Consider the following 24913-nt stretch of genomic DNA (forward strand, 5'->3'; position numbering starts at 1 on the left):
ATAACTGCTTTCAACTTTTGCAAACCCTTAATACAAGTAGATGGTACTTTCTTGTATGGTAAATACCGTCAAACTTTGCTGATTGCAACTGCACAAGATGGAAATAATTGTGTCCTTCCAATTGCCTTTGCCATTGTGGAAGGGGAAACTTTGTCAGCATGGGAATAGTTTTTGGCTCTGATCCGTCTTCATGTCACTGAAAGGGCAGGTATTTGTTTGATCTCTGATAGACATCAAAGTATTAAAAGTGCTATTTCTAATCCACATCTTGGGTGGCAACCACCAAACGCGTATCATGTGTATTGCATTCGTCACATAGCAAGTAATTTTAATCAGCGATTCAAGAATGCAGAGTTGAAGAAAGGATTAATCAAATTAGGTACGAATGTTGCTTTGGATTCACTCCAAATATTATTCAGTCATTGTCATATTGATTTATTGTCATATTGATTCATTTATCTTATAGGATATGAAACATGCAAGCAAAGATTTGAAGAAAAACTTTAACGGTTTTGTAATGAGTCACAGGACATTACAAGGTGGATTAACTGCATCTCCAAAGAAAAATGGTCTTTGGCTTATGATCAGGAAGGAAGACGTTATGTACATATGATTACCAATTTATCTGAAGCTGTGAATAAAATTTTAAAAGGAGCACAAAATTTGCCAATAACAGCATTAGTCAAATGTATATATGCACGTTTAGTAGAGTATTTTGTGAAACGTGGTGAGGAAGCAACAACAGAGCTTAATAATGGAAGTAGATATTGTCGTAAGTTAATGCAACAAATGGAGAAAAATCAGCAGGAAGTTTCTTCCTATCAAGTTCGACGATATGACATACAAAGAACAAAGTTTGAAGTAGAAGAGGCTTTTAATCCTATCACGTAACGCGGTGGTAACAAGTGGACTGTGATTTTATCCAATATATTTTGTGAATGTGGAAAGTTTCAGGCGTATCACTACCCCTGCTCACATGTCATAGCTGCTTGTGCATTTGTGAGTATTGATTATTGGCAATGGGTTGATCCCGTTTATTCTATGCAATCAGTTGTTAATGCATACTCATCTGACTGGTCGCCACTTGGAAATGACAATAATATTTTGACTTTAAATGAATGGAAGCTAGTACCAGACGAGCAAAGATCAAGGGGAAGAGGTCAACCAAAATCAACGCGTATTAGGAATGAAATGAATTGGGTGGAGTCTCAACCACGTCAACGATGTCGTTTATGTAAACAGACTGGTCACAACCAACGCCATTGTCCTAGGCATAATCAACCTATATGACAGTTTAGTCGTATTGTTAATGCATTACTTAAATTTTTGTATTTTGTTACGTTTTCAGCTTAAGTATTGTAACACTTGTTAACTATTGTTAATGGTATTAGTCTTTTGTTACGTTGTGCTCACAAGTTGGTAATACGAATGAACATGGATATATTAATAAAGTTTCATCAAAGCATCGCATAGTCATAATACAGAATAACCAAAGATATAAATAGAATGTTAATATCACTCTTGTCTGCCCTGGTCGTCATGGTCCTCATGTGGTGTGAGGATGCAATGACGAGGTCGATCTTTGGCCTCCCTGTGAGGGTTATGTCAGGATTTGCAACTGCTCTAAATTGGGCATTTAGATCAATGCCTTGATCCCCCAAAGAAACCATAGAAGGCTCTCCTACTGACCCAGTAACTGGACCTGGAGCAGAGGGTGTGAATAGTAATGGATCATACGGAGGTGGGGTCATAAAATGATAAAAGTCAGGAACATAGTCTTCTGCATTACTTAATGGAGATGTAGAATGTCTAGTAGGTTGTGATGAATGAAAGTAAGAAGCTTGTGTAGACTGAGATGGAATGGAAGGCATCTGTGACGGGACAAAATACACACCATCTTGTCTTACTGGCAAAGGCGGTATAGACCATGTGGCGGCTTGCACCTGTCTCCTCCGTCAATGCAAACCTCGCCCTTCTTTGCGTCCCTCAGCCTGTCCAATATCAACTTGTGGCTCCTCAGTGTGTCCACTTTGGACAGGTGGCTCAACTCCTTGCGACGGTTCTAAGATCCGAGCTTGTTCACTCTGTAAAGACAACATGGTCTCAGCTAATGATCGTAGCTCATCAAAAGTGAATGACTGTTGGCCATCATTAGCCAAGTAGTATGCCCTCTCATGTGCATCTCCCTACACAAACATAAAATTATGCTTGCTTTACAAAATACAAGATAATTATAGGCACTGTTAGGCAGATATACATACCATTAATGAAAATATAGCTGCATCTCTCGTCATCCAACTTCTAGTATGACGAGAATACCATCGCATGTACTTTGAATTGGAACTTAATAAGTCAATCTGTGGGTCGTTGCTGAAAACTCAATCCAAGCGCCTCTCCCATAATGCTAAGACATGTCTGAACTTATCATTCCAATTCTCTCCAGTCTTACCTCTGAGTGTGATGTCATGTAATGCATCAGGTTGGTAAGGAAGTCGAGGAATGTGTTGCACCATCCCAAACTGATGCATTACACGATCTGGTTGGTGCCACTCACAAATCTGTATGCAAATAAGGGGCACCATTGACCTCCAAATCATCATCCCTTCTAAGCAAATTGGACGCAATGTAGAAAGTAACTGTTGACTATAAGGCTGCCATATGATCTGCACATTGAATAATGTTTAAAATTCAAAAATATTTTTAAAATAACAAATTCAACAAATAATGTTTAAAATTAAAATTAAAAGTCATACTTCATCACGCTTAAGACGATCAAGTTTATATCTATAAAATGCAACATCTTTCTTTTCTAGGCACCCCATTTACTAACCACCTAAACACCACCAAAATTTATAACGTATAAATATACTCCAAAGTATTAATGAAAGTATGAAAAATGATTACGAAACTTATGATATAGTATGCATACCTGGCACCATAAGGAAGGTCATGTCGTAAATGTGGAGGATTAGGGGGAGCCAAACATGGGAACCTATCCCACGCCCACATAACCAGCAATGGAGTTAAACCTCCAATGACATGTCTATCAATGTTTGTTGCCATGCATAACTCTCTGTATAAAAAACTGAGAGCTGCTCCTCCCCAGCTATACTGCCCTGTGATGGCAAAATCCTCAAGCAACAACAAGTAACGAACTGTCACCCTGCTACTAGAGTGATCTGCTAGCATAAACCCTCCAATGAGTCTAAGAATATGGGCTCTAGCAAATCTCGTAAGCTGAACCTCGTCATGATTATGCATGGCAATGTGACTGAAATGATGATCTAACCAACTAAGCTTGAAGCTACTCCCCACAAAAGCTTCCGGTGGTGGTCTAATAACTAGACTGTCCTCAACATCTGCGGCCAATTACCTCCGGTAGCTGTAAATACTGGAAGCCCATGAACCCGAAGACTTGTCTGGATGGCTATATCCTCAAGCGTTATTGTGCACTCTTCTGGTGGCATGTGAAATGTATGAGTCTCAAGTCTTCATCTTTCAACCAATGCAGTTATCAAAGTTCTATCCAATGGAAAGTTAGCAAGGTGAGCAACTCCACCAAAGCCAACCATCTCCAAATGAGGTACAATCTCTGCTGGAACACCGTCTATGCCAGCTGGTATGAATTGAGACTTCCTAACCTTCAACATTGGATGCTCTCACCCATCCCAAATGTGTTCATAGACATGTATACTTTGAAAACGCAACAAAGATGGATCATCTGGTTCAGGATTAATTATCATACCTTGATATGAAGATGAAGCCATCTAAATAAATAAAAATAAAAATTACTAATTAAATATCATTATAAACACATTAATATCATTATAAACACATTAAAAACAATTATCCATGTATACAATTTGTTAAACTACTACTAATACAATTTCTAAATTAAATTTAACAGAATATAAATAGAATATAAAATGAAAAAATATATAATCCCAATTATATAACCCTTTAAAGGTTTTTTCAAAATTGATAATAATATAACAGGTCTAACACAATAATTATGTATTTTATTTTTATGTCTCACATAAAATATCAGTATACAAATTTCTATCATATATCTATATATTAAATTTTAATGAAAAGTTTCAAATTAATAATTATGCATCAAGCCAATAACAGCAACATTTCATGTTATACTTATTATCTTTTACCAATAACTAATTGTGTATTTTAAAATTAATTTTAAAATACACAACTAAATTTATATATTTTTCTTATTTTAACTATCATAACATTTATATTTTTTTTCCTAAACATAATATTACAACTAATAATATATAAAGGATTTTCAAACTTTTTACTTAATAACAATTTTATTTCTAAATCTAATTATCTTGTTATCTTATAAATATAACTAATTGTGTATTTTAAATTTAATATTTTATGATATAATTAAATTTTTATATTTTATATAATTAAATTTTTATATTTCTTTATGTTTTTACTATGATAACGTTTATATTTTTTTTCCCTAAACATAATATTACAACTAATATAATATAATTTTTCATACTTTTTACTTAATAATATATTTATCTTATTATCTTTATTAATATAACTAATTGTCTAATTTAATATTTTATGATTTAACTGGATTTAACTAGATTTATATTTTAATTATCATAACATTTATATTTTTTTTTCTACAACATAATATTACAACTAATAACAAAATTACACTACTTATACATATATTTTTTAAATATCAAACAACATCTACATATAATCTTTTTCATCATAAATTAATAACTATATTAATTACAGTCAACAAAATAAAATTTATCTATAATTTACAGTTTAGAAACAAATTATAGCTTAAAAAAATACAAAAAATTATTTTCTATATATTATTTTTGCCTTATTTTACGTTTCCAGCCAAATGTACAATGTTTTTCTATTCATATATTCACAATATTCATAATAAATACAAAAAAACATACTAAAAATTGAAAAATATTTGGAAAAATACATCAAACTATGTTATCTATTCATCAATAACCTCAAATGCCGACAAAAATTTCTATTCCACCTCATCACACGAAAATCCTAAAATTAAAATTCAAATTGATTATTCTTTTCTAAATGAAACTCAACAAAAATATTATCAATTAAATAAATTAATTCTTACTTTCCAATTTTTCACACAAGATTGCAAATGAAAGCCTATTTCTTCACAAATTCTGCTCAAAATCACCTTGCGTTCCGATGTTAATGGAGAAAACTGAGGAAGAGGAAGGGAAGAAGCCGTGAGCGACGTCGGTTCCCGATATGCCACGTGTCAACATCACAAAGAGTATCGCTCCAGATGCGACGATAGCCTTGTTGCTGTGTCAGAGCCGATACACGTACAATCTCGACACGTGACGAACTTCATTTCCAACCGTCCATTTCAAATTGTTATCGTCAAAAAATGGCCGATACTAATATTTGTTTTTCTTTTTATTTTTTCTGCCGTTTTAAAAATCTACGTGTCAGATTATGCCTTAGTGTCGAATGTTTGTGGGCGATAGAGTAATAAAAAATTATAAAAAAAAAAGACTATCATTGGTACATGACCGATATTACCTCTGACCTGGAAAAAAAAAGTCCAGACAGAAAATTAGTTTAAAAATAATTATATTTTGAATTTTTTTTTTAAAAATGTATTAATTAAATAAAAAAGCCCGAAAAACTTTAACGATGTTTTAGGTAAACGGATAAATTTATTTCTTTTGTTTGGACATGGGGGAAAACGAAAAGGTGCACATATTTTTTGAATTCACTAATGCAGGAAAATGAAACTTGTAAAGAACTAAAAGTGGAAATGCGCAAAAATCCAAGAAATGCAACCTGGGAGAGGATAAAAGTATCCAAGGTTGATTAATTGATGCTGAACGAGTGTGGTTTGTCTCCTAACATTACTTTTCAGTTTTCATTCCATTCTTGAGGAGAACAGAAGCAAAGAACCCACCACAAACCCTCTATTTTACGTTACTAACAAGTAAAAGATCACTGTTTTGAAACGTTTACAGTTGCACACAAAGAGAGAAAGATAGAGTAAGGAGAGAGAAAGAGAGTCTTCAATAACTTACAAAACTGAAATAAAACCCTTCACTACTAGCACCTGTTGGTGTCTGTTTCAGTTCTCATCCCAATTGACCCTTACTGATCTTTTTCTCAAATTTCACAGTAAGTTTATATTTTTGCTTCATTAATGCGTTGCTTTGCACCTCTGTTTCTTAAATTTGTGTGCTTTTTTTATTTGGGTATCTGTGGTTTTGATTTGTTTGTTTTGTTTATGGTGTTTTTATTTATTTATTCTTGTGTGTGTGTGTTTTGCAGTTCCTATATTGAAAGGGTAGGGCTGTTTGAAACCTGGAAAAATGGGTTTGTTTTCCGGGATTTTTCTAGGGATGGCATTCGGCATAGCATTGATGGCTGCGTGGCAGCGCATGATCAGGTACCGTAGCGCCAAGAGAATTGCAAAGGTATGATGGTTTGTTCTGCTTGTCTTGAATTTGGGTTTCGATGATCAATGTTTTGGCAATTAATGGATTTCCTCCATGAATTAGATGTAATCAGTGAGTGAGTCTTTGAATATTTGAAAGAAAACTAGATGATCATTAAGAGGTTCTTGAAACAGGTAATACTAACCTAGTAGTGCTTTTTTTAGTGTTATGATAAAGCACGATGTCATTCATATAGAAGAGGCATAATCGATGTGAAATAGAATCATATGGAAGGAAGGCAATAGACAGGGTATGCTTTTGTAAAGCAATTGGTTTAGCTAAAAGTAGTGAGGAGATACGTTGTCAATTTACAGAATTGATGTCCTCTATTAAATTAGAAGTATCTCTGACTTGAAATTTTCTTGTAGAGAAATACAATTAATCACTGCCTTAAATGAAGAGAGGGTAACTTTTATAGGAATTGAGCCCTTAGACCTTTATAAACCTCCCAATTTCTGTTATCTGAATGATCAACTCCAAGCTTGCATGTCCTTGAGACAATGAAAACCTTCATTCCAAAGCTGTTTCTGCTTTACACAGACTCACATTTGCTGCTGCTGATTTTAAATCTTAAAACGTCTTGAGAACAAGTTGTGTAGGAATGATTCAAAAGATCTTTCTTTGGTCAATGCCTGTCTTTAAGGTTCAGGTTGAATGTGAAAGGACTGAGGAACTGTTAAAGGTTAAAGATTCAGGGATATAATTTTCTTGGTGAAGACTAATGAATGTCATTTTATCTAGGTTGCATAGTTAGGGTTTCAAAGGTTTCAATGCCTGTCTTTTTATATAGTTGACTCTACCTAGTGGGATAGACTTGGTTGTTGTTAATAGTTTTGGATAATTGGGTAAATTGGTAAGTTGACAAATTTTAACAAGAAGTAAAGTGCTATTCTGCTGTTTCCGGTGCTGGGGAAAGAACAGATACCCTTGCTTTCCCTTCTAGCCTTCAGAGCCAACGTAGCATTCAAACATATCCGCCTCCAATTCCCTTTCTATTTCTGTCTGTTCTATGAACCAAACAAGGCCTAAAAGTGATGTAAATTAATCAATAATGAGTCATGAGAAAGAAACAAATTGTAAAGAGAGAAATTTGTAAATTTGGAACACAGTTTGATGAAGATAATTCTGTAAGTGCATAAATGTAAATGTGTGAAACTACAGTACACAGTGTTCTATTATCAGGGGAGTATGATGGCAAAATTCGAATTGAGAAATGTTGCTTGTTAAATAACATCTGACACTGTTATCTATGTGCAATTAGTTACAAGTTTAACATAATTTATATATTAGCATCACAACCCAGTCACTTCTCCTGTGCCTGTGGACATCAGCATGGGGTCTTGATCCTGGATTCTGTACTGATTAAACGATAGTACTGGAAGAAGATAAGAAAATAGGGAGATAAAAAGGAAAATTTAAAAAGGAAGGCATCATAAATTAGGAGTCATATTATGATGAATAGTACAGACCTAACAAAAATATCTTCTCAAAGGCCCGTCTTGTCTGGGCTGAGCACATTTATAGTTAACAAAAAATATGTGTTTTAATCTGTGCATATAGATATTTTCCCCTATCTAGCGTTCTTCTTTTGTCTCTGCAGGCAGTTGACATTAAACTCCTTGGGTCCCTTAACAGAGATGATTTAAAGAAAATTTGCGGAGATAATTTTCCTGAATGGATATCTTTTCCTGTATATGAGCAGGTGAGATTCTCACCTTTGATTGTTATTACTTAGCTTTCTACACAATTCTCCCATTATTCCTGTTAATCCAGTATATATTATTAGTAAACATCAAATGCAGCTGCAAAGTCCAAATTTAGGAACTCCATCTCTTGTTTCTCAGTTGATGTACTGTGCATTCTGTGTGTATGACCTCCCTTTCTTGGGCTTTTTCAGGTGAAATGGCTAAACAAGCAGCTGTCCAAACTTTGGCCTTTTGTGGCAGATGTGAGTAAACTTGCATGCATGTTATATGTTTGTATAATAATCTACAACAGTTGTTGTGGTGTTGTTCATTGATTATGACTATTTATTTTCTAGGTTAGATCTTGATGTGTCCCTTGTTTCCGTAGTATGTATTTTAACAGGATATGTTTTATTCACGATTATGAGTAGATTATTTATTATGGTAGTATGGCATTATATTGCTTCTAACTCCTCAATTATGCAATTTAGATGATAAAAGAGTATATTGGATCTGATGATTATGGGGAGAGACTAATTTGAGAATTCTTCATACAGAAGAATGAATATGCTATAGAAACGAAAAAAATCAAAACCATAAAAACTGGATGTCCTTTGGTGTTTAGTTAGTTTTGTATCTACATCTTCACATTATTAGATGCTAATCATGTTATCACGTGAAGTTGTTTGCCTATGTTATGCAGTTGACTTTAGTGTATTTTACAGTAAATATGGGTGATGTTTTATTTTAATGAGTGATATTTTCATTTTGGACATTACCTTTTTTGTCTTGAATGTATCATGCTTCAGATTCAGTATGTCTGTGAATGAAGCTTATCTATGCATTGCTAATATATGGGCTAGGTTTGTTTGGTGTCTCCAATATACATAGTTTATCCCCAAAAATAGGAAGCGTGGGGATGATCTTTGCAGTGTGCTTCTTGCTTTCCTTAGGCTCTTGGAGACCTACCTATTTTGGTTTTCTTGCAGCTTTGTTTCAGAGCAGCATTCCTGCATTGCATAAATTGCTGACTTTATCTTGATTTGAATTTTGTTTACTTTTAGGCAGCAACATTGGTGATAAGAGAATCTGTTGAGCCACTATTGGAAGAGTATAGACCTCCTGGAATTACTTCATTGAAGTTCAGCAAACTGTCCCTTGGAACTGTTGCTCCAAAAATTGAAGGTAATCAACTGTAATTCCCCTCTTCATTCTTTTCCTCATTAAATTTACTACTGCACTAAAGGAGTGTATAAATTCATGAGGTTGATCTGTCAGTCTATTTTGACATTATTTCTTTTCATATGTAACAAAAATTGGAACTTTTTCCAGAAGCAGGCTATCCAAATTTTTTATGTCCAATTTTTTTTTTATATTTTCCCTGTTTATGCCATTTGACAAACTGTTGATCTTGGCCTGGAAGGCGGGGGTGGGCTACCATAATCTTTTGTTTGTTATTTCTTAGTATTAACATTTTAAGGTGGCAAAATTTAGCATCCGACAATATCAGTGTATAATTTTTATGCGTCCAATTGTTATGCACAATGCTTTTCATCTCTTATCCTTTTCTTTCTTATGTATCTCAATTGGTCAAAGAGGAGTGCCTTTATTTTCTAATTTGTACCTTTGGCCTTTCTATGCTATGGGATTATAGTTATTTGCAGCTTTCCCTGTGCTCTCATGGTTGTTTAAAGTAAATTTTCTAACTAATATTCAAAGAGATTGGACAGTTTTGGTGCATTTTTGAGCCACTTTGACTTATTGTTTTCCTCTCTCTCTCTTGTTAAGATTCTTCTGTCTGAAGTACATTTTTTGTTTTGATATATTTTTTTATTGAAATATAATAATAACAACTGAGCCTTATTCTATTAGATTAGGTTGACGACATGGATCACATGATGCCATTAAGTTTGGTGAAAAACCAAATTCTGAGATATTATTTACCATAAGTTCCCTTCAATATCTTCTTTCAAAGTTTTTCTATGTCTCTCTTTATCCCTTTTCACTGAATTAAAAGTTTCGTCATCCACTCTTTTCACGGGTGCCTTTAGTGGCCTTCTTTGCACATATCTGAACTACTTTAGTTAATTTTTTGTCATTTTTTTCACAATAGGTACTACTATAGTATTCTCTTGTATGCGGTCTTTTCTTCTATTATCCTTTTTTGTTTAACCACTCTTCCATCTTAAATATATTAATAACTGAAGATAAAATTATAGTATTTATTTTAAAGTTTTGCAGAGGAATCCATGCAAACATAAAACATGAACTAAAACCAATGCACAACTACAACCAAAACTTCCATGAGTAAAAAAGAGAATTCCCATCATCAATTACAGCCCACATAATATGAAGGAACCTGTCTTTTCTGAACAAACACCTTCTGACTATCAACTCTTCTTTGCCCTTGTTGGTCGTTATAGACTTCTCTTCATGCTCTTGCAAGCGACTGGTAAGCACTAAGCTGTGTTCAGATCTGTGTTCCAGGCACAGCTAACCAGACTTTATATCTAAAAGCAATACAGTCCTATTATATCATTTCAAAATCAGGGAGAACAATGATTGTGAGATTTTCAGGATTTAACATGTCTTGAATCAAAGTTACTGACATGAAATGGATAAATATGATCTGGTGTTGTGTGTGGCTTTAGGATAAATCAAATTATTTTAGGACATTAGGTCTGTCATGTGAAACATAGGCCTTGTAAGAATAGTGTTTTTTGAAACTATAAAAATATGAAAATGAGAGCACCATGGATGAATTTGTTACTCATATGTTTGACTTATGCATGTCAATAATTTTCAGTAATGCAAAACAAAATGTTATGAGATACAATTTTTTACCATCCTTATTGTTTCTCCCTTTGTAAATTCTTCTGTTGAATCATTCTTTCATATCATTTATTAATCCATTCATATTGCTTCGTCCATGCAGGCATTCGTGTTCAGAGTCTTAACCAAGGTCAAATCATAATGGACATTGATTTCCGTTGGGGTGGTGATCCCAATATTGTTTTAGGTGTTGAAGCTGCCCTTGTTGCATCAATTCCTATTCAGGTTAGACTCAGCAGTGTTTCTCTGTGTTGATTTTCACATTCCTATATATATATATATATATATATATATTAAATTGCTCTTCACTGTTTTCTGCTTCAGTTGAAGGATCTCCAGGTTTTCAGCATTATTCGTGTTATATTCCAGCTTGCAGAAGAGATCCCCTGCATTTCTGCTGTTGTTGTTGCCCTACTTGCTGAGGTAACTTTTCAGAGGGGGGAGAGAGGGAGGGGGGGGGGGGGGTTGATGGACTTGAGTTTCACAATATCCCATTTCTGGTTTCATTTGTGCAAACCCTGTTGTGGTATGCATTGTGCAAATCAAGCTAAAAGCATTGGGTAGATTATTAACTTGAGCAGTTGGATATGCATGTTGTCATTTGAAGGTGTGGCATTAGTTACTTAGTTTTCTGTTAGAAGTTCATGTATTGTTGGTTAAACAAAATTCCAGAAAAGGAAGGGCTACCATCAACTTAAGTGGTTTTCCCAATTTATCATAGTGTGACAATTGTAGGACCACCATCATTAGTACAATGCCCAGATTGTAAATAAGTGGACTTGGACATGATTGTTTATAATTTATGTTCTATTCACTCCACCTTAGTCAATATTTTAATTGAATTCATGAATTACTTTTGTATGCAGCACTTACTGCAAGATAGTAACTTCAGATGTTAATATTAATTTTCAGTTTTGGAATTACTGACTTTTCTGTTAACGTTTAACCAGCCCCAGCCTAGAATTGATTACACTCTGAAGGCTATTGGTGGAAGTTTGACGGCACTGCCTGGAATTTCTGATATGATTGATGTGAGTTCTACTTTATGAATTTTCCCTCTTTTCCCTTTTACTGATTTTGAATTAATGCTTATAATCCACTCTTTTTTTTCCCCAACATTTCATAGGATACTGTGAAAACAATTGTTACTGATATGCTCCAATGGCCTCATAGGATTGTTGTTCCTCTTGGCGGTATACCTGTTGATACTAGGTAACGTGATCTTATGGAAGTTTCTGTCTGTTATGTTATATTTCTTTCTGTATGCAAAACAAAGCATGTGGTTTATTAATATATCGGATAAACAATTTTTCAAATTGTTTGAAGTTGTGGAGGAAGTATTCCTCTAGAAAAGTGGTTCTGTTTCATTTTCTGTTTCCTCTGCCACCTTGCAAAAGAAAAGCTAATCGAAATGTGGGAATATACCAATTTCAATGTCAATGCTCAAATATTTTACTCTGCTATTTAGCACTTTTGTTTTTTGCAGTGAACTGGAGCTTAAACCCCAGGGAAGGCTAACAGTGAATGTCCTGAAAGCAAATGATTTAAAGAATATGGAAATGATTGGGAAGTCTGATCCTTATGTAGTTGTCTATATTCGACCACTGTTTAAGGTTAAAACGAAGGTGATTGATAACAACTTGAACCCTGTTTGGAATGAGATATTTGAAATGATTGCAGAGGACAAGGAGACCCAATCACTCATTCTCGAGGTTTTACATATTCTATTATACTTTTGTGCTATTTCATTCTCCCTCATTACTAAGTACTCACAATATATGAACATGAAAGGTGCCCCAAATTAGTCTGTTCAAGTGCTATTGATTCAACTAGTAGTAACATAAGTTTTTCAAAATTAACATTCAAACATCATATTATCATGTGTAGGGTTTATTTTATAGTTTATACAATTACTTTGTAAGAATAATAGTGGACAAAATTTATTTCCCAAAAGTATTCACTACCAATAACAGTTGATAATAAAATTGTAATAGAAAGTGTGGATATCATGTTGTGGAGAGATTATTTCAAGCAAATATGCAAAATTTTGATTTTTGTATGAATAACTACTTTCTACAATGCAGTACCATTTTATTTGTTACGTGTATTCTGTAGTGATCGTTAGTTATTTTAATATTAGTTGAGTCGATTGCAAGCTGATGCCAATACCACCTGATTGCAATGTTAACAATTTACATGTCATATAAAATGATGAAGAGGTCAAGGGAGATGATTCATGCTAGGTGAATGAGATGAAGGGATGTTTAATTTGTTATTGAAAAGTGCTGCTTAGGCTTAAAGGAAAGTTTTACAGCTACTAGCAACGCTTTATGAAACTGAATGTTGGGCAATAAAGTGCACACGCTGCCAAAGTGTCATAAAGAATGAGTGCACATACAGGAAAATATAAGATCAGGAATGAATATATTAGAAAGTAGGAGTAGCACCTATGGTTATGAAGGAAAACTGGTAGAATTGCAATTGTGAAGGTTGGACCATGTTAGAAGACTTATAGATGCCCCAGTATGAGAAATTGATTTGAGGTAGGATAGCCTGATAGTTAGGGGTAGGAATAAGACCAAGAAAAATTCTAATTGAAACCATAAAAAGGACTTGCACCTAATTGGTCTCTTCTAACAAGGTTTCTGACGTAACACATTGAACAACTCTACCAAGTGAGAAAAGCCGTTGTTTTTGTATTAGTGATATTTTGCTCCCCCTAATAAAATTTTCTGAATCATAAACTGTCTACTTGCTGATATGGCAGGTTTCTTTTGTGATGAGTTCTTAGAAATTTTATGTTAGATTCCTTTAAGCAATCTGGACCATAGTTGGTACTTTATCTTCTCCCCCTGAAGGTTTATTAATATGTCACGGAAGACCTACAGCTGTCAATATCTTGGTTTGAAATCTTTGAATTTTCTCCTTCTAACTGCACAGTTCTTCGTAAGTTGTTTTGGTGCCATGGTTTATTTAATAAAATTATCATAAATGATTTTCATTCATGGCTCTGCAAATAGGTTTATGATAAAGACATTGGGCAAGATAAGCGGTTGGGAATAGCAAAATTACCACTTATTGACCTGGAAGCAGAAACTGAAAAGGAGGTTGAATTGAGGCTGCTGTCATCGCTTGATACTCTGAAAGTGAAAGACAAGAAGGATCGAGGAACCTTGACAATAAAGGTATACATAGACATGCATTGATTTATTTGTATTTGGGGATGACATCATTACAAAATTTCTGGGGCTATCCTTGATATATATATAGATGAAAACTGAGTAAGAATGAGGTTTTTTTCTCCCTCTGTATTTCCCTCCAGTTTTTCTGATCGTACTATTGGCATATTTTAGACCCTTCCTATGTTCACTTCATTGAAGTTTATAACCTCTTTGGAATTTCAGGTCTTTTATCATCAATTTGACAAGGAAGAACAGTTGGCTGCACTAGAAGCAGAGAAAAGGATACTAGAAGAAAGGAAGAAACTTAAAGAAGCGGGAGTTATAGGAAGTACAATGGATGCACTAGATGGAGCGGCATCGGTAGTTGGGTCTGGTGTTGGAATGGTTGGCACTGGTGTTGTTGCTGGTGCTGGACTAGTGGGAAGTGGAATTGGTGCTGGAGCTGGGCTTGTTGGCAGTGGCATTGGTACTGGAGTTGGTCTTGTTGGCAGTGGTCTTGGTGCTGTTGGTAGTGGACTAAGCAAAGCAGGAAGGTTTATGGGAAGGACAATCACAGGGCAAGGTGTATCCAGAAGGAGTGGTTCATCTACTCCTGTCAATAATGTGGAGGAGACTGGTGGTGGTGCTAAGCCTCTGTAGCAGTTACTGCATGGACACTGCAAGAGTCATGAAGTGACCTTGAATGTTTAGCTTAAGCTTTCACAGTAGATATATATTACCTTTGTTGTTTGTTTTCTATAATCTGAGGCTGTTGTTAATGCAAATAGTTGAACAATGATAGCAGAAACATCACTCTAGTTTTAGTTGTACCATACTACCATCCTTTTCTGTAATTATCTTTCACTGGATGTGTAATAAAACGTATTGTAAAAAATTCTCTTATTTAATTGAAAATCAAGGTGATTCAAAAACAAAAAATTATGTTTCACAAACTATTGTTGTAACTAGGTAATTTTTATTTGAAATTCTATATTTAGTCACATAATTTATCAATAAAGACCAATTTATAAGATTTCTTAACCATAGTTTACTTCGTACTTGTAAGTTACTACACTCTACTCTATTGTATTTCATGTTTGAAAAGGCATGGAATGTTCTAAAGGAGGGGGCTTGTTATTCTCTTGGACATAAACGAAATACATGTTGATTCTAAAAAAAAAGGGGGGGTGAGAGATACCCATGCAATAAAAGGTGAGAGAAATTATTAGTCTTTAGTTAAAATAAATATATAACTTGTTTTAGAAAATTCATGTATAATTATAAAATTAAGATTTAGTTTTTACATACAAAAGAGTGTGACAAGTTAATTTTAGTCATAAATTTAAATGAATAATTTAGTAAATTAATTTTTATAATTTATATATAATTATATGATCAAATTAGTAAATTGTACATGGCGTGTGTGTGAAAAATATGTATATGAGAGAAAACACATATAAGTATAGATAAATAATTTAATAATTTTTATAAATAGTAAATTTTATTTATTTAATTATTAAATTTTGTAATATTATTTTGATAATCACGTATATTAAAATTTTAGTTAACTTGCATTTGTGTAAATGTTTACTTATATTTTTAATTGAATAACACAAGTGAGTTAATGTAAATATTAATTTTAAAATCACAAGAAAACTTGTATATTTTATTACATGAAATTTGCAGTTGAATTTTGAATCATATGACCCATAACAAGATGATCAATGCAGAAAGATTGCAGTTCATGCGTTTGTAACCAAAATTTAAAGAAAACTAATTTGAAGCTTTAGGTGAGGAGACTGAACGGCCAAATCAGGACTTAGGGAACAACGAAGGCCCGTGACCTAAGTTCGATTAATTGAAGTTCGTCTATTAAACTATTTTATTATTGCTTATTTGGTGTCCATTCGGTTTAGAATGGGTTCAATTAATTTTAAATCGTTATACATAATTAAAATATGTATCCGAATTACATATCTACATTAAAAATCGTGTTAGTTTATTAATAAGTACATACACTTTTTAACTTTTAAAAAACCAAAGACTTAATTTCAATTTGCTTAATTTACTTTAGTTTTTAGTCATTAACTTCGATAATTTAAATTATCATCGTTTGATAATTGCACGAATATTGTGAGAACAATACTTGGCATTTTATCACACGAAATTCAATACAATATGCAAATAGGTTATCGAATCTGAACAAGAAAGCAATTTTCGAAAGAATACATAAAAATTGTTATTCTATTTCTAGTCCAGTCTTAGTATCAGAGTATTGTACAATGAAGGGATTTTATAATAGTAAACAAGGTATACTACTTATGTACCTTGTTTCAAATCAGTGAGGGTGGTGTAAACAAATAAAATGAATTGAAAGCAAAAATCAATGATGTGGGAGAGAGATGATGTAGGGGTAGCTACAAAACAAGCATTGACCCTATCACTCAGACAATTGATCATACCAGAATAGTACCTTCACTTGATAATCCGAGCTACAAAGGAGAGAGGGAGGGTATAGTGCAGAAAAAGAGTGCTCTCTGTTCTTAGGACCTAGTTGTCATGATCACTCATGCAGCTTACAATTCCGTAGATGAGGATGATTAAACTTGACATATTTGGTCCAGTAAGACCGATACTTTGTCATGGCTATCTCTAACCATGGCTTCATGTTACCATTGTAGTGAATGACTGCTGCATTCTCAATCTCTGAACGATCCACACTTGGATTGTAACCTAGACCAAGTACATGCCATGATTTATTTAGTGGATGTGTTAATCCATAGAATGTCATTAGCCCTGGAGGTAATGTCCCCAGTTTCCACAGAACCCTGTCTTCATTCTGGAATCAAACAGGAAAAAATGGTCAGTAAGGGATCATTTATAGTGGATTTGACTCCTCTAAAGTGTCTCACTTAATAGAACATTAAGTGAAGGTTATTATTGTTTAATATAATATCAACGATTGATACTGTGTAAAATGCATAAAAATATATAACAAACTATGAAGTGGTTAAAATTACAACTGTTGAGTTTCCAAATAATGGTTATGACTCTGCACTTTATCCTCTAAACTTTACCCCTCACTTTAGAGGCGTTCAATCCAGTTTTGATCACATATCTATGTAAGAATAGACACATGATATAAACAAATGTTTATGTTCAACTGCTTACCAAATTCTGCCACCTGTGATATATACCAGTGATGTCCTTCTTTTTCCACTCCTTCAAATCAAACATGTTCATCCCATATGCCCAACCACAAGCATTTGGATCAAAATTTTTTGCAATATGTGGATTTGAGAAGTTAAGATACTTGTCAAATCGGTGAAAGCTCTCACCACATGTTTCAACTGCACCATTTACTTTTCCATTAAGATTCACGGCCCATAATCCAGTCAAATCCTTTTGAACAACAATGTCATCGTCGAGAAAAAGAATCTTATCCAATTTTGGATAAACTTGTGGGAGATAGAATCTCAGGTGGTTGAGCATTGACAGATATTTTGGATTCCTGTACTTCAGATTAGAAGCTCCAGAATTGGTGGGATGCCCTGCCTTGAAATAATACTCTTTCATTGTTGCAGATTCAAGCTGCTTCAAAACTGGGCAGTATGATGAGTTCAACCACTTAAATTCATCAACATTTTCAACAAAGATTGTAGCTTTTCCAGGAGGATTCAACAAAAACCACATGTTCATGGCTCCAAAATTTAGTTTATCAGTAACAAGATGAAACACGTGCTTTGAAGGATCCTGCAATGTCAAACACAAAAACTTAATAAAGAGCAGGTTTTAATTATATTATTTAGCGAGTCAGGGATGTACTAAACAAGCAAAATATGTGTGGATCATACAGTGCAACCTCAAATTATTAATCATTGATAACAAAAAATTCACTTGATAGAGACATGTGCACAAGCATTGATATGGTAAAAGATGGTCCAAGTCACCTTTGCATTCACAATAGTTGAATTGACGACAACAGATGCAGCCAAGACATTGTCTGAGAACAGGGCATAATGAAAAAGACTAGGATTCTCCAAATTCTCACTTCTCGGGAACTTTCTCTGTTCAGGAGGAAGGAGGTAGTAATCTATGGTAAGGCGCATTGATAAGCAGTGAATTCCATTTGGTATAGTCTTGGCAGCCAGCTGACTAAGGAATGTGCTTTGTTTCTTCAAGCCCCTAACTTGCTCATCTGCTGTTTGTAGCATTGCCCTCAATTTCCCTGTAACCAACTTGCAATCATACAATTGCTCTTTTGCTTTAGAAAGAACCTGGCCCATAACTTTGATTTTTTCATGATCACTACAGATAGTTAAATATTTGATTAGTAAAGTTGGTAAAGGTAGATAGATATACACTTTAGAGAAAATAGAACATAGCTTCATACCTGTGATGTAGGTCAGCATCAGAAGTTACCTCACCTAGTGCACGTTGACTCTCTTTAAGCTGAGATTGCAGTTCTTGGTACAGTTGAAGCTTGTTCTTCATCTTGGCAATACTCAAGTATACCCTAGCCATAATGATTTGGTCTCGCATCAACCGTACTGTATTATCAGCATTTTCATTCTCATTTTCTTTCCTCCAAATGTTGTATTTACCAAGAACTGCTGAATCAACTGATTTTGAGTGTTCAATAGCTGAATCTTCAAGTTTTACAGTTACATCATCATCCTGTTTTTTCAGCTCAGCAGCACGCTTTTCTTTCCTTTTCTCTATTAATTGCTACAGAAAATATTTACAAAGAACAAAAGAATGTTTATTTCCATAATTTTTTTTGGTTGTTTCCAAAACAAATTCTCACTCTACAGGTCAAACAACATTGAAGTTTATACAAATTTTAGGATAATTGGTGGACAGTTGCTTTTGAGTCAAAAGTATTTTGGAAGAATACTTGGAAGATGAATAAGCTTTGTGTTTAGGAATCATCAGCCACAAGTTATAAGAATGAATTATTAAGATAGTTTTTTTGTATGAGCATTATTAGGATAGCATTAAATTACTTTAGTATAAATTTAATGAGATAATATTTATATTATAAGTATGGACAAAAATTTGTCAAAATATATTCGGGGACAACTTTTATTCAGCTGGTAGTAACAATTAACAAATAGTATTAAAAATGTTTTGGGTCTAACTCACTCTCAAAAGCTAGCTTTTTTTAAAAAGATTGCTTGTCTTATAATAAGTATTCTAATCATATTCTAAAGCCTATGTGGGGTATCATAAGAGAGCCTAGTGTGTAAGGCTACCATCACCACAGGTTGGGGTTTGATAAGGGTTATAAGCCTGTTTGTTTTTCTCATCAAATGGAGTTACACCATTCCCAAAGCTCCATTCACTGAAAGTAACTCTGTTGCATTACTAAAACAAACAGGCCATATATATATGTGTGTGTGTGTTAGCTGAGGCTGTTTTCATAACAGCCACTGCGACCACCAAGTTATGAGGTGTGGCAGGCTATCCCAAGTAGATACTTATATTAGCGTAAATATGTTTTTAGTTCCTATAAATATAACTAAATTTAGTTGTAGTCCCCCAAAAAAAAAATTGTTTGTTTTGGTCCACACAATTTTTTAACATGGTTCCCATCATCACTTAGTGGTAACATGGCATGCATGTAATCATGTCACATTAGCAATTATTTTGAGGTGACATGTCTAAATGCATGTCATTCCATCAATAAGTGGTAATAACACTATTGTTAAATTTTATGAGCATCAAAACAAATAAATTTTTTTTGAAGGACAAGAATCAAATTTAGCTTATTTATAGTAAGACTAAAAACACCTAACCCCACTTAAATTGGTAAATGGTTTCCAAACAAGTTGTAAGCAAGTTAAATCAAAGAATGATCAATGATGCTCACCCTTCTGGCAAGTTGTGCAGGACTATCAGTCCACTGAGCACGACCAACTGCATTCATAAAAAAATATTGAATGAGAAAGCAAACTACAATACAACATAGGCACATTACCTGATAGCATGATACTACCTGAAAATCTGTCTCCCTTCCCCTTTTGCTTCTCTTGTCTAACATGGTTTGCTGGTTGGTTTAGCTATAATTAAAAATAAAAATAGATTATCATAAAGAAGCAATAGAATGCACTTTTTTCTTCTGATACAGGAAATGACAGTTTCAATTCAAGCAGAAGCACATCATCAGTCTTCCAAACCTGATGAGTAGCATTTGAAGTCCTTAACCCAACAACTCTCCATGAAGCAGACAGGTTATTTTTTCTGAAATTCTCAAGACTCAAAGGCCCCACATCATTTGTGCTGGACTCAATAACATCAAGAACCTAAATTATAATAGTTATTAGAAATCCAAGAAGTGAATGAACTCTTACGTAAAAATATTATGAGAACAAAACAAGAGTAAATATAAGCCTCCGCTTGCCTCTTTTGAAAAAAGCAATTTAAGGTCTTGCAATGCTTGCCATTCTCTCAATTTGGAACCCTGCAACAGTCACCGACATTAAAACAACCATCTACAAACAGCTATAAGCTGTATGTGTAAGTTAATATAACTAATAAATCTGAAAATGTACAAAACAGGCTACCTGTTTGCTCGTATCACCTGAATTATAGTCCCGATCTGCACAATGTATTTGAAGTAAATAAACTAATTTATATGCACATATAAGAAAAATTCAAAAGAACATTAATCACAATATTTTCTCCTATTTTTTATTTCTCTTGTCAAGAACATTCTACCGCATATAATTTTTCACAATTTGGAAGTCTCTAACAAACAAAAATGAGAATTCAACACATCAACAACTATAACTTTTGTACGGGACAAAAATTACACACTTCAAATCTGATTTCAATTTTACACACTACGTTTTCCATCAGTAATGTCCCAAGCATATCTAAGTCACAACAAAAAAAGCTCCGCATTATTTTACACCTTTATAGATACTGATATAGTTTATTACAGGGGAAAAAAAGAAGCAAAAATTAAAAATAAACCAATGTTTCTATTTTCATTGAAGGATCTGCAAAACATGCAACATTTGAGAAATAACACAGTAAATCATAAAAAAAAAAAAAGTTTAAATGAGAGAGAGAATGAACCAGAATAAATGCGAAGAGATGTTGAAAAGAAGAAAATGAGAGGCGCGAGAAGGCAAATAAGAACGAAAGACAGAAGAGGGAAACGAGATCCCTTGCTTCTGTTGTTGGTTGCCATAACTCAACAACGGGATCTGAATCGAAGTGTGAGTCAAGTAAGGGTTTAAGACAGCGTAATGCTATTCTAAATCCATTGACACCATTGCACCACACAAAGAGAGAGAGAGAGAGAGAGAGAGGAAAGTGTAGTGTTGTTATGTGTAATTTTTGTATGCTTTCCCTTTCTCCTCTGTTTGGCTGGAATTTTTGCGTCAATTTTTCCTTTGCAACTCGCTTTCTCACACCCTGTTTCTTTCTGTCCCTTGCTACTCGCTTTCCTCTTATTTAAACGTTTTCTTAATTTTATTTTATGATCGAGTAATTTAAAAACAATAAATAACTATCTCGTAAATCAACAGGCCAAAATTTAAGTTCTCAAACTTAATTAACCTCAATTTTTTATATAATAATAATAATATTTTATACTTTTGTTATTTTTTATTTATATATTTTAATTATCACAGAAGAATTGTTATTTCCCATTAGATAATTTTTGTAATTGATATTTAAATTTAAAGTTGTGTGTTGCTTTTTTCTTTTCCTTCTAATTTCAACAATGTTTTTAGGATCGAGCACTTTAATTTGTTGAACCTCTTTATCAAATCAAATGTTAATGATAAAAATTATATCAAAGATGGGACTATAATATAATTAAATCCTTGTCGGCTGAATGCCAGATTTACCACCAAATTGTCCAAATCTAATCTCAACAAGTTGCTGTAATACAGTTTGTTATTATAGAAAAACTTTGAAAGCTGATTTGATCTATGACTAAAAAATTTTCACGTATAAGATTAAAATAAAATATTTTTTAAATTTTTATTTAATTATTTTCCTAACAAGTATTTTTAAAATATTAATTAAAAAATTAAATAATAATAAAATAAAAACACATAATTTGATATATTAAAAATAATTAAAAATAAATTATTTGACAAAAATTACTAATTTTTTCTTAACTAATATTCTTAAAATACGCCTTAAAAAATCTTTAATTTTTTAAAAAAATACTAATTACTGGTAAAAAAATTGAAAAAATTATTAAAATATATTACTAATTTACCCTCATCATAATTTGATACTTGATAATTGCTAAGTATATTTGATCAATATGGTTAAATCTTTTACTATTTTTTTATTTCTTAAACGATTTAATGTAAATTTAATCTGAAGTTTATTGCTGAATACTTTTTACATACATGAAAACTCAAACTTAAAATTTTACTTAAGTAATATTATTTAAACATTTTTCTATTATTTAAGTTTAAGTATTTAATAATAATAATTATTATTATAATTATATTATATACTTGAACTCGTTAAGAACGGAGATTAATAAAATTATTATTTTAATTATGTACTAAGATATCATGCGCGCAATTCAATTAATTACAGCAGCACGCATCGTAATTCACAATAATCCTAAACTCTAAATATGATTTTGAGCTAAAAGAGTTCTTAATCGCTACCCTTCCATCAACAAAGAAATAGTTTGTATAGTTCGTGACGCAATAACCAGTCCAAAAGAGTAACAACTACCCCGTTGTTTTCTAATTCCTTGACTTAGCTGATACGTCTCAAAACAAAAATATTTGAATATAGCTTTTCTGATGTAACCTGTTTCAATTTTTTTTTACTGTAGTAAAATATTTCAATTTTAATTCATTAAGCATGACTCAAATTATTTACTATAAAAATATCAATTAATAGAAAAAAAATATTAATAGTTTTGTCCTTATTGACAATTGTTTTAAGTTACCTCGATAAATAGAATTTATCTGAAAAGTTGTGCTGGAAGATAACATATAACAAATTGAATTCTTCAGAATTTATGATTTATATAGTTCATAATCTTTATTACTTTTTCATTCATCGAAAATCTTGAAATTGTCATAATATATAGTTCATAAGATGTTTATTGAAAAGTTATTTATGATTCATAATCTTTATCTGAAAATCGAAAGTGAATAATTGTTGAATTAAATGAGTTATTAATTATTGCCCAAAAGTCAGTTAAATAAATACTCACAAGTTACAATGGGGATAAGTGAGGTAAGTTTATTACTATTTGAAAATAAATTTTATGTAAATAAAAAGATTAATACAAAATTTCATCTATTTTTACCCACTTTTCGTTGATCATTATATAAGCTTGCATTATTATTGAAGGTAACATTATGAATGTAGGCATTATGAGCAACAAGATGTCTAGTAAACCTATAGAGGCCTAGTAAACCCTATCAATGCCACCAAAAAGCTAGTTGGCGTGAGATCCAGCCAAAATTGATTACGGTAAGTTTGTAAACATAATTTAATTAGATGTTCATTTAATAATTTTTTATTACATGTGAATTTATATTATTATTTTATTATAAATTTTTGGGCTTTGAGGAGTAGGTCTTGTTGGGTTTGCACACTTGTACTTTTAATAAGTGAGATTTGTGCAAGAAAATACCTTTTAACTAGAATTTTTTCATTGCATTGACATCGATCGTTACATAGAGATAACATTTTTGCAAGTTTGTCAGGGATGAGCAAAAATAAGAAATTAGTAAAAATACATTTAAAATTATAAAATATAATATTATATAACTATGCATGGATATGCTATGCACATCTATACCAATGGATAGTTGGTGAAAATGATACATGCTTGATTCTGGTTTTGCATATAAAAAAGCCCTAATTCAAAGAGAGAACCCCATCACATTGTAAACGTGTATTGTTCTGAAAGTAGAGAACTTCCGATTGCTTTCTGTGCCTTTTCTTTTCCTTGCTCAAGGTCAACACTAATTGGTTGAGTCTAAGGTATAAAAGCACCACTTTTGCTCTATTGATTTCTTTATATATAAAATAAAGAGTAATTTTTTTAAATACTTAAATAAAATATAAATAAAAAAATTTCATTCATCTTGATTAAAATTACAATAAAATATTAACTTTTAAAAACTAGAATTGTTATTAAACATATAATAAATTTAATTTTTTTAATAAAAATGTTGTTTATAGTTACTTATAAGTAATCTTAAAAGTCAATAATAACAAATTTGTATAAATTAATTTGAACTTAGCAAAAATTAATTTATACAAATTTGTTATTATTGACTTTTAAGATTAAAAATTTGGTTAAATCTTGATTTTAAAATTGAGTTTGTGTGAGTTGCTTCATGAGATAAATAGTTTTATTTTAGGAAGATCAATAAAATTTTATTTATAAAAAATTAATATGACATTTTAACTTCATAAGAACTTACCTATTCTATAGAATAATACAGAGAGACCCTTCAAAATTTCAGCATACATATGGTTCTGAAAACAATGATTCTGGAATCAGAGTGATTTGTGTGTTACCCATTATGGACTAAAGTAGTAAAGTGTATGAGCAGGTAGCGGTTAGTGCATTGCCAAAATTACTTCTCCACATGGGTGTGGTGCACCCACTTTGCGGTGTGAATGCTAAAATTAAAATTGTAGAAGAGAACGACATCATTATAAGACCCCTTAAATGTGCATGTTTGTGTTATACCACAGCAATTACTTTGCATTCTATTACTCT

General features: G+C 32.6%; 2 protein-coding genes across 6 annotated transcripts; one reads left to right on the plus strand and one right to left on the minus strand.

Moving 5' to 3' along the window:
- The first annotated feature begins 5737 nt into the window (after positions 1–5737).
- LOC113864537 (synaptotagmin-4-like) lies at positions 5738–15124 on the plus strand. 4 transcript variants are annotated; one of them, XM_027498401.1, is made up of 13 exons: positions 5755–5894; positions 6024–6180; positions 6334–6479; positions 8101–8202; positions 8398–8448; positions 9250–9370; positions 11121–11242; positions 11342–11440; positions 11968–12048; positions 12144–12229; positions 12504–12642; positions 14038–14202; positions 14422–15105. In XM_027498401.1, exons 3-13 carry the CDS (start codon positions 6375–6377, stop codon positions 14836–14838), a joined length of 1488 nt encoding a protein of 495 aa, XP_027354202.1. In that variant the 5' UTR covers positions 5755–5894; positions 6024–6180; positions 6334–6374; the 3' UTR covers positions 14839–15105. The 4 variants fall into 4 exon arrangements, with proteins under 4 accessions (XP_027354176.1, XP_027354202.1, XP_027354185.1 ...); XM_027498392.1 differs by having other exon boundaries at positions 5824–6180; positions 12504–12729; positions 14422–14646; positions 14680–15035; XM_027498375.1 differs by having other exon boundaries at positions 5738–6180; positions 12504–12729; positions 14422–15124.
- Positions 15125–16372: 1248 nt separating this feature from the next.
- Positions 16373–21536, minus strand: LOC113866832 (polygalacturonate 4-alpha-galacturonosyltransferase-like). 2 transcript variants are annotated; one of them, XM_027501639.1, is made up of 10 exons: positions 21262–21536; positions 20745–20779; positions 20582–20641; positions 20358–20483; positions 20177–20240; positions 20051–20097; positions 18572–18906; positions 18129–18486; positions 17350–17931; positions 16373–17017 (listed from the first exon to the last, which is right to left on the minus strand). In XM_027501639.1, exons 1-10 carry the CDS (start codon positions 21374–21376, stop codon positions 16742–16744), a joined length of 1998 nt encoding a protein of 665 aa, XP_027357440.1. In that variant the 5' UTR covers positions 21377–21536; the 3' UTR covers positions 16373–16741. The 2 variants fall into 2 exon arrangements, with proteins under 2 accessions (XP_027357440.1, XP_027357434.1); XM_027501633.1 differs by having other exon boundaries at positions 16399–17017; positions 20051–20133; positions 21262–21525.
- Positions 21537–24913: the final 3377 nt, after the last annotated feature.

Source organism: Abrus precatorius, unplaced genomic scaffold (assembly GCF_003935025.1).
Source record: "Abrus precatorius isolate BTA unplaced genomic scaffold, Abrus_2018 Scaffold10, whole genome shotgun sequence".
Classification (NCBI taxonomy): Eukaryota; Viridiplantae; Streptophyta; class Magnoliopsida; order Fabales; family Fabaceae; genus Abrus; species Abrus precatorius.

Bases quoted from the DNA above. Each gene is read 5' to 3' on its own strand.
- LOC113866832 (XM_027501633.1), bottom strand. From the start codon at position 21,376: ATGGCAACCAACAACAGAAGCAAGGGATCTCGTTTCCCTCTTCTGTCT. The intron at 20,642-20,744 runs GTAGCCTGTTTT...TGACTGTTGCAG, and splicing joins CAGGTGATACGAGCAAACAG to GGTTCCAAATTGAGAGAATG. The intron at 18,487-18,571 runs GTATGAAGCTAT...AACTATCTGTAG, and splicing joins GATGCTGACCTACATCACAG to TGATCATGAAAAAATCAAAG.
- LOC113864537 (XM_027498375.1), top strand. From the start codon at position 6,375: ATGGGTTTGTTTTCCGGGATTTTTCTAGGGATGGCATTCGGCATAGCA. The intron at 6,480-8,100 runs GTATGATGGTTT...TTGTCTCTGCAG, and splicing joins GCGCCAAGAGAATTGCAAAG to GCAGTTGACATTAAACTCCT. The intron at 11,243-11,341 runs GTTAGACTCAGC...TTTCTGCTTCAG, and splicing joins TTGCATCAATTCCTATTCAG to TTGAAGGATCTCCAGGTTTT.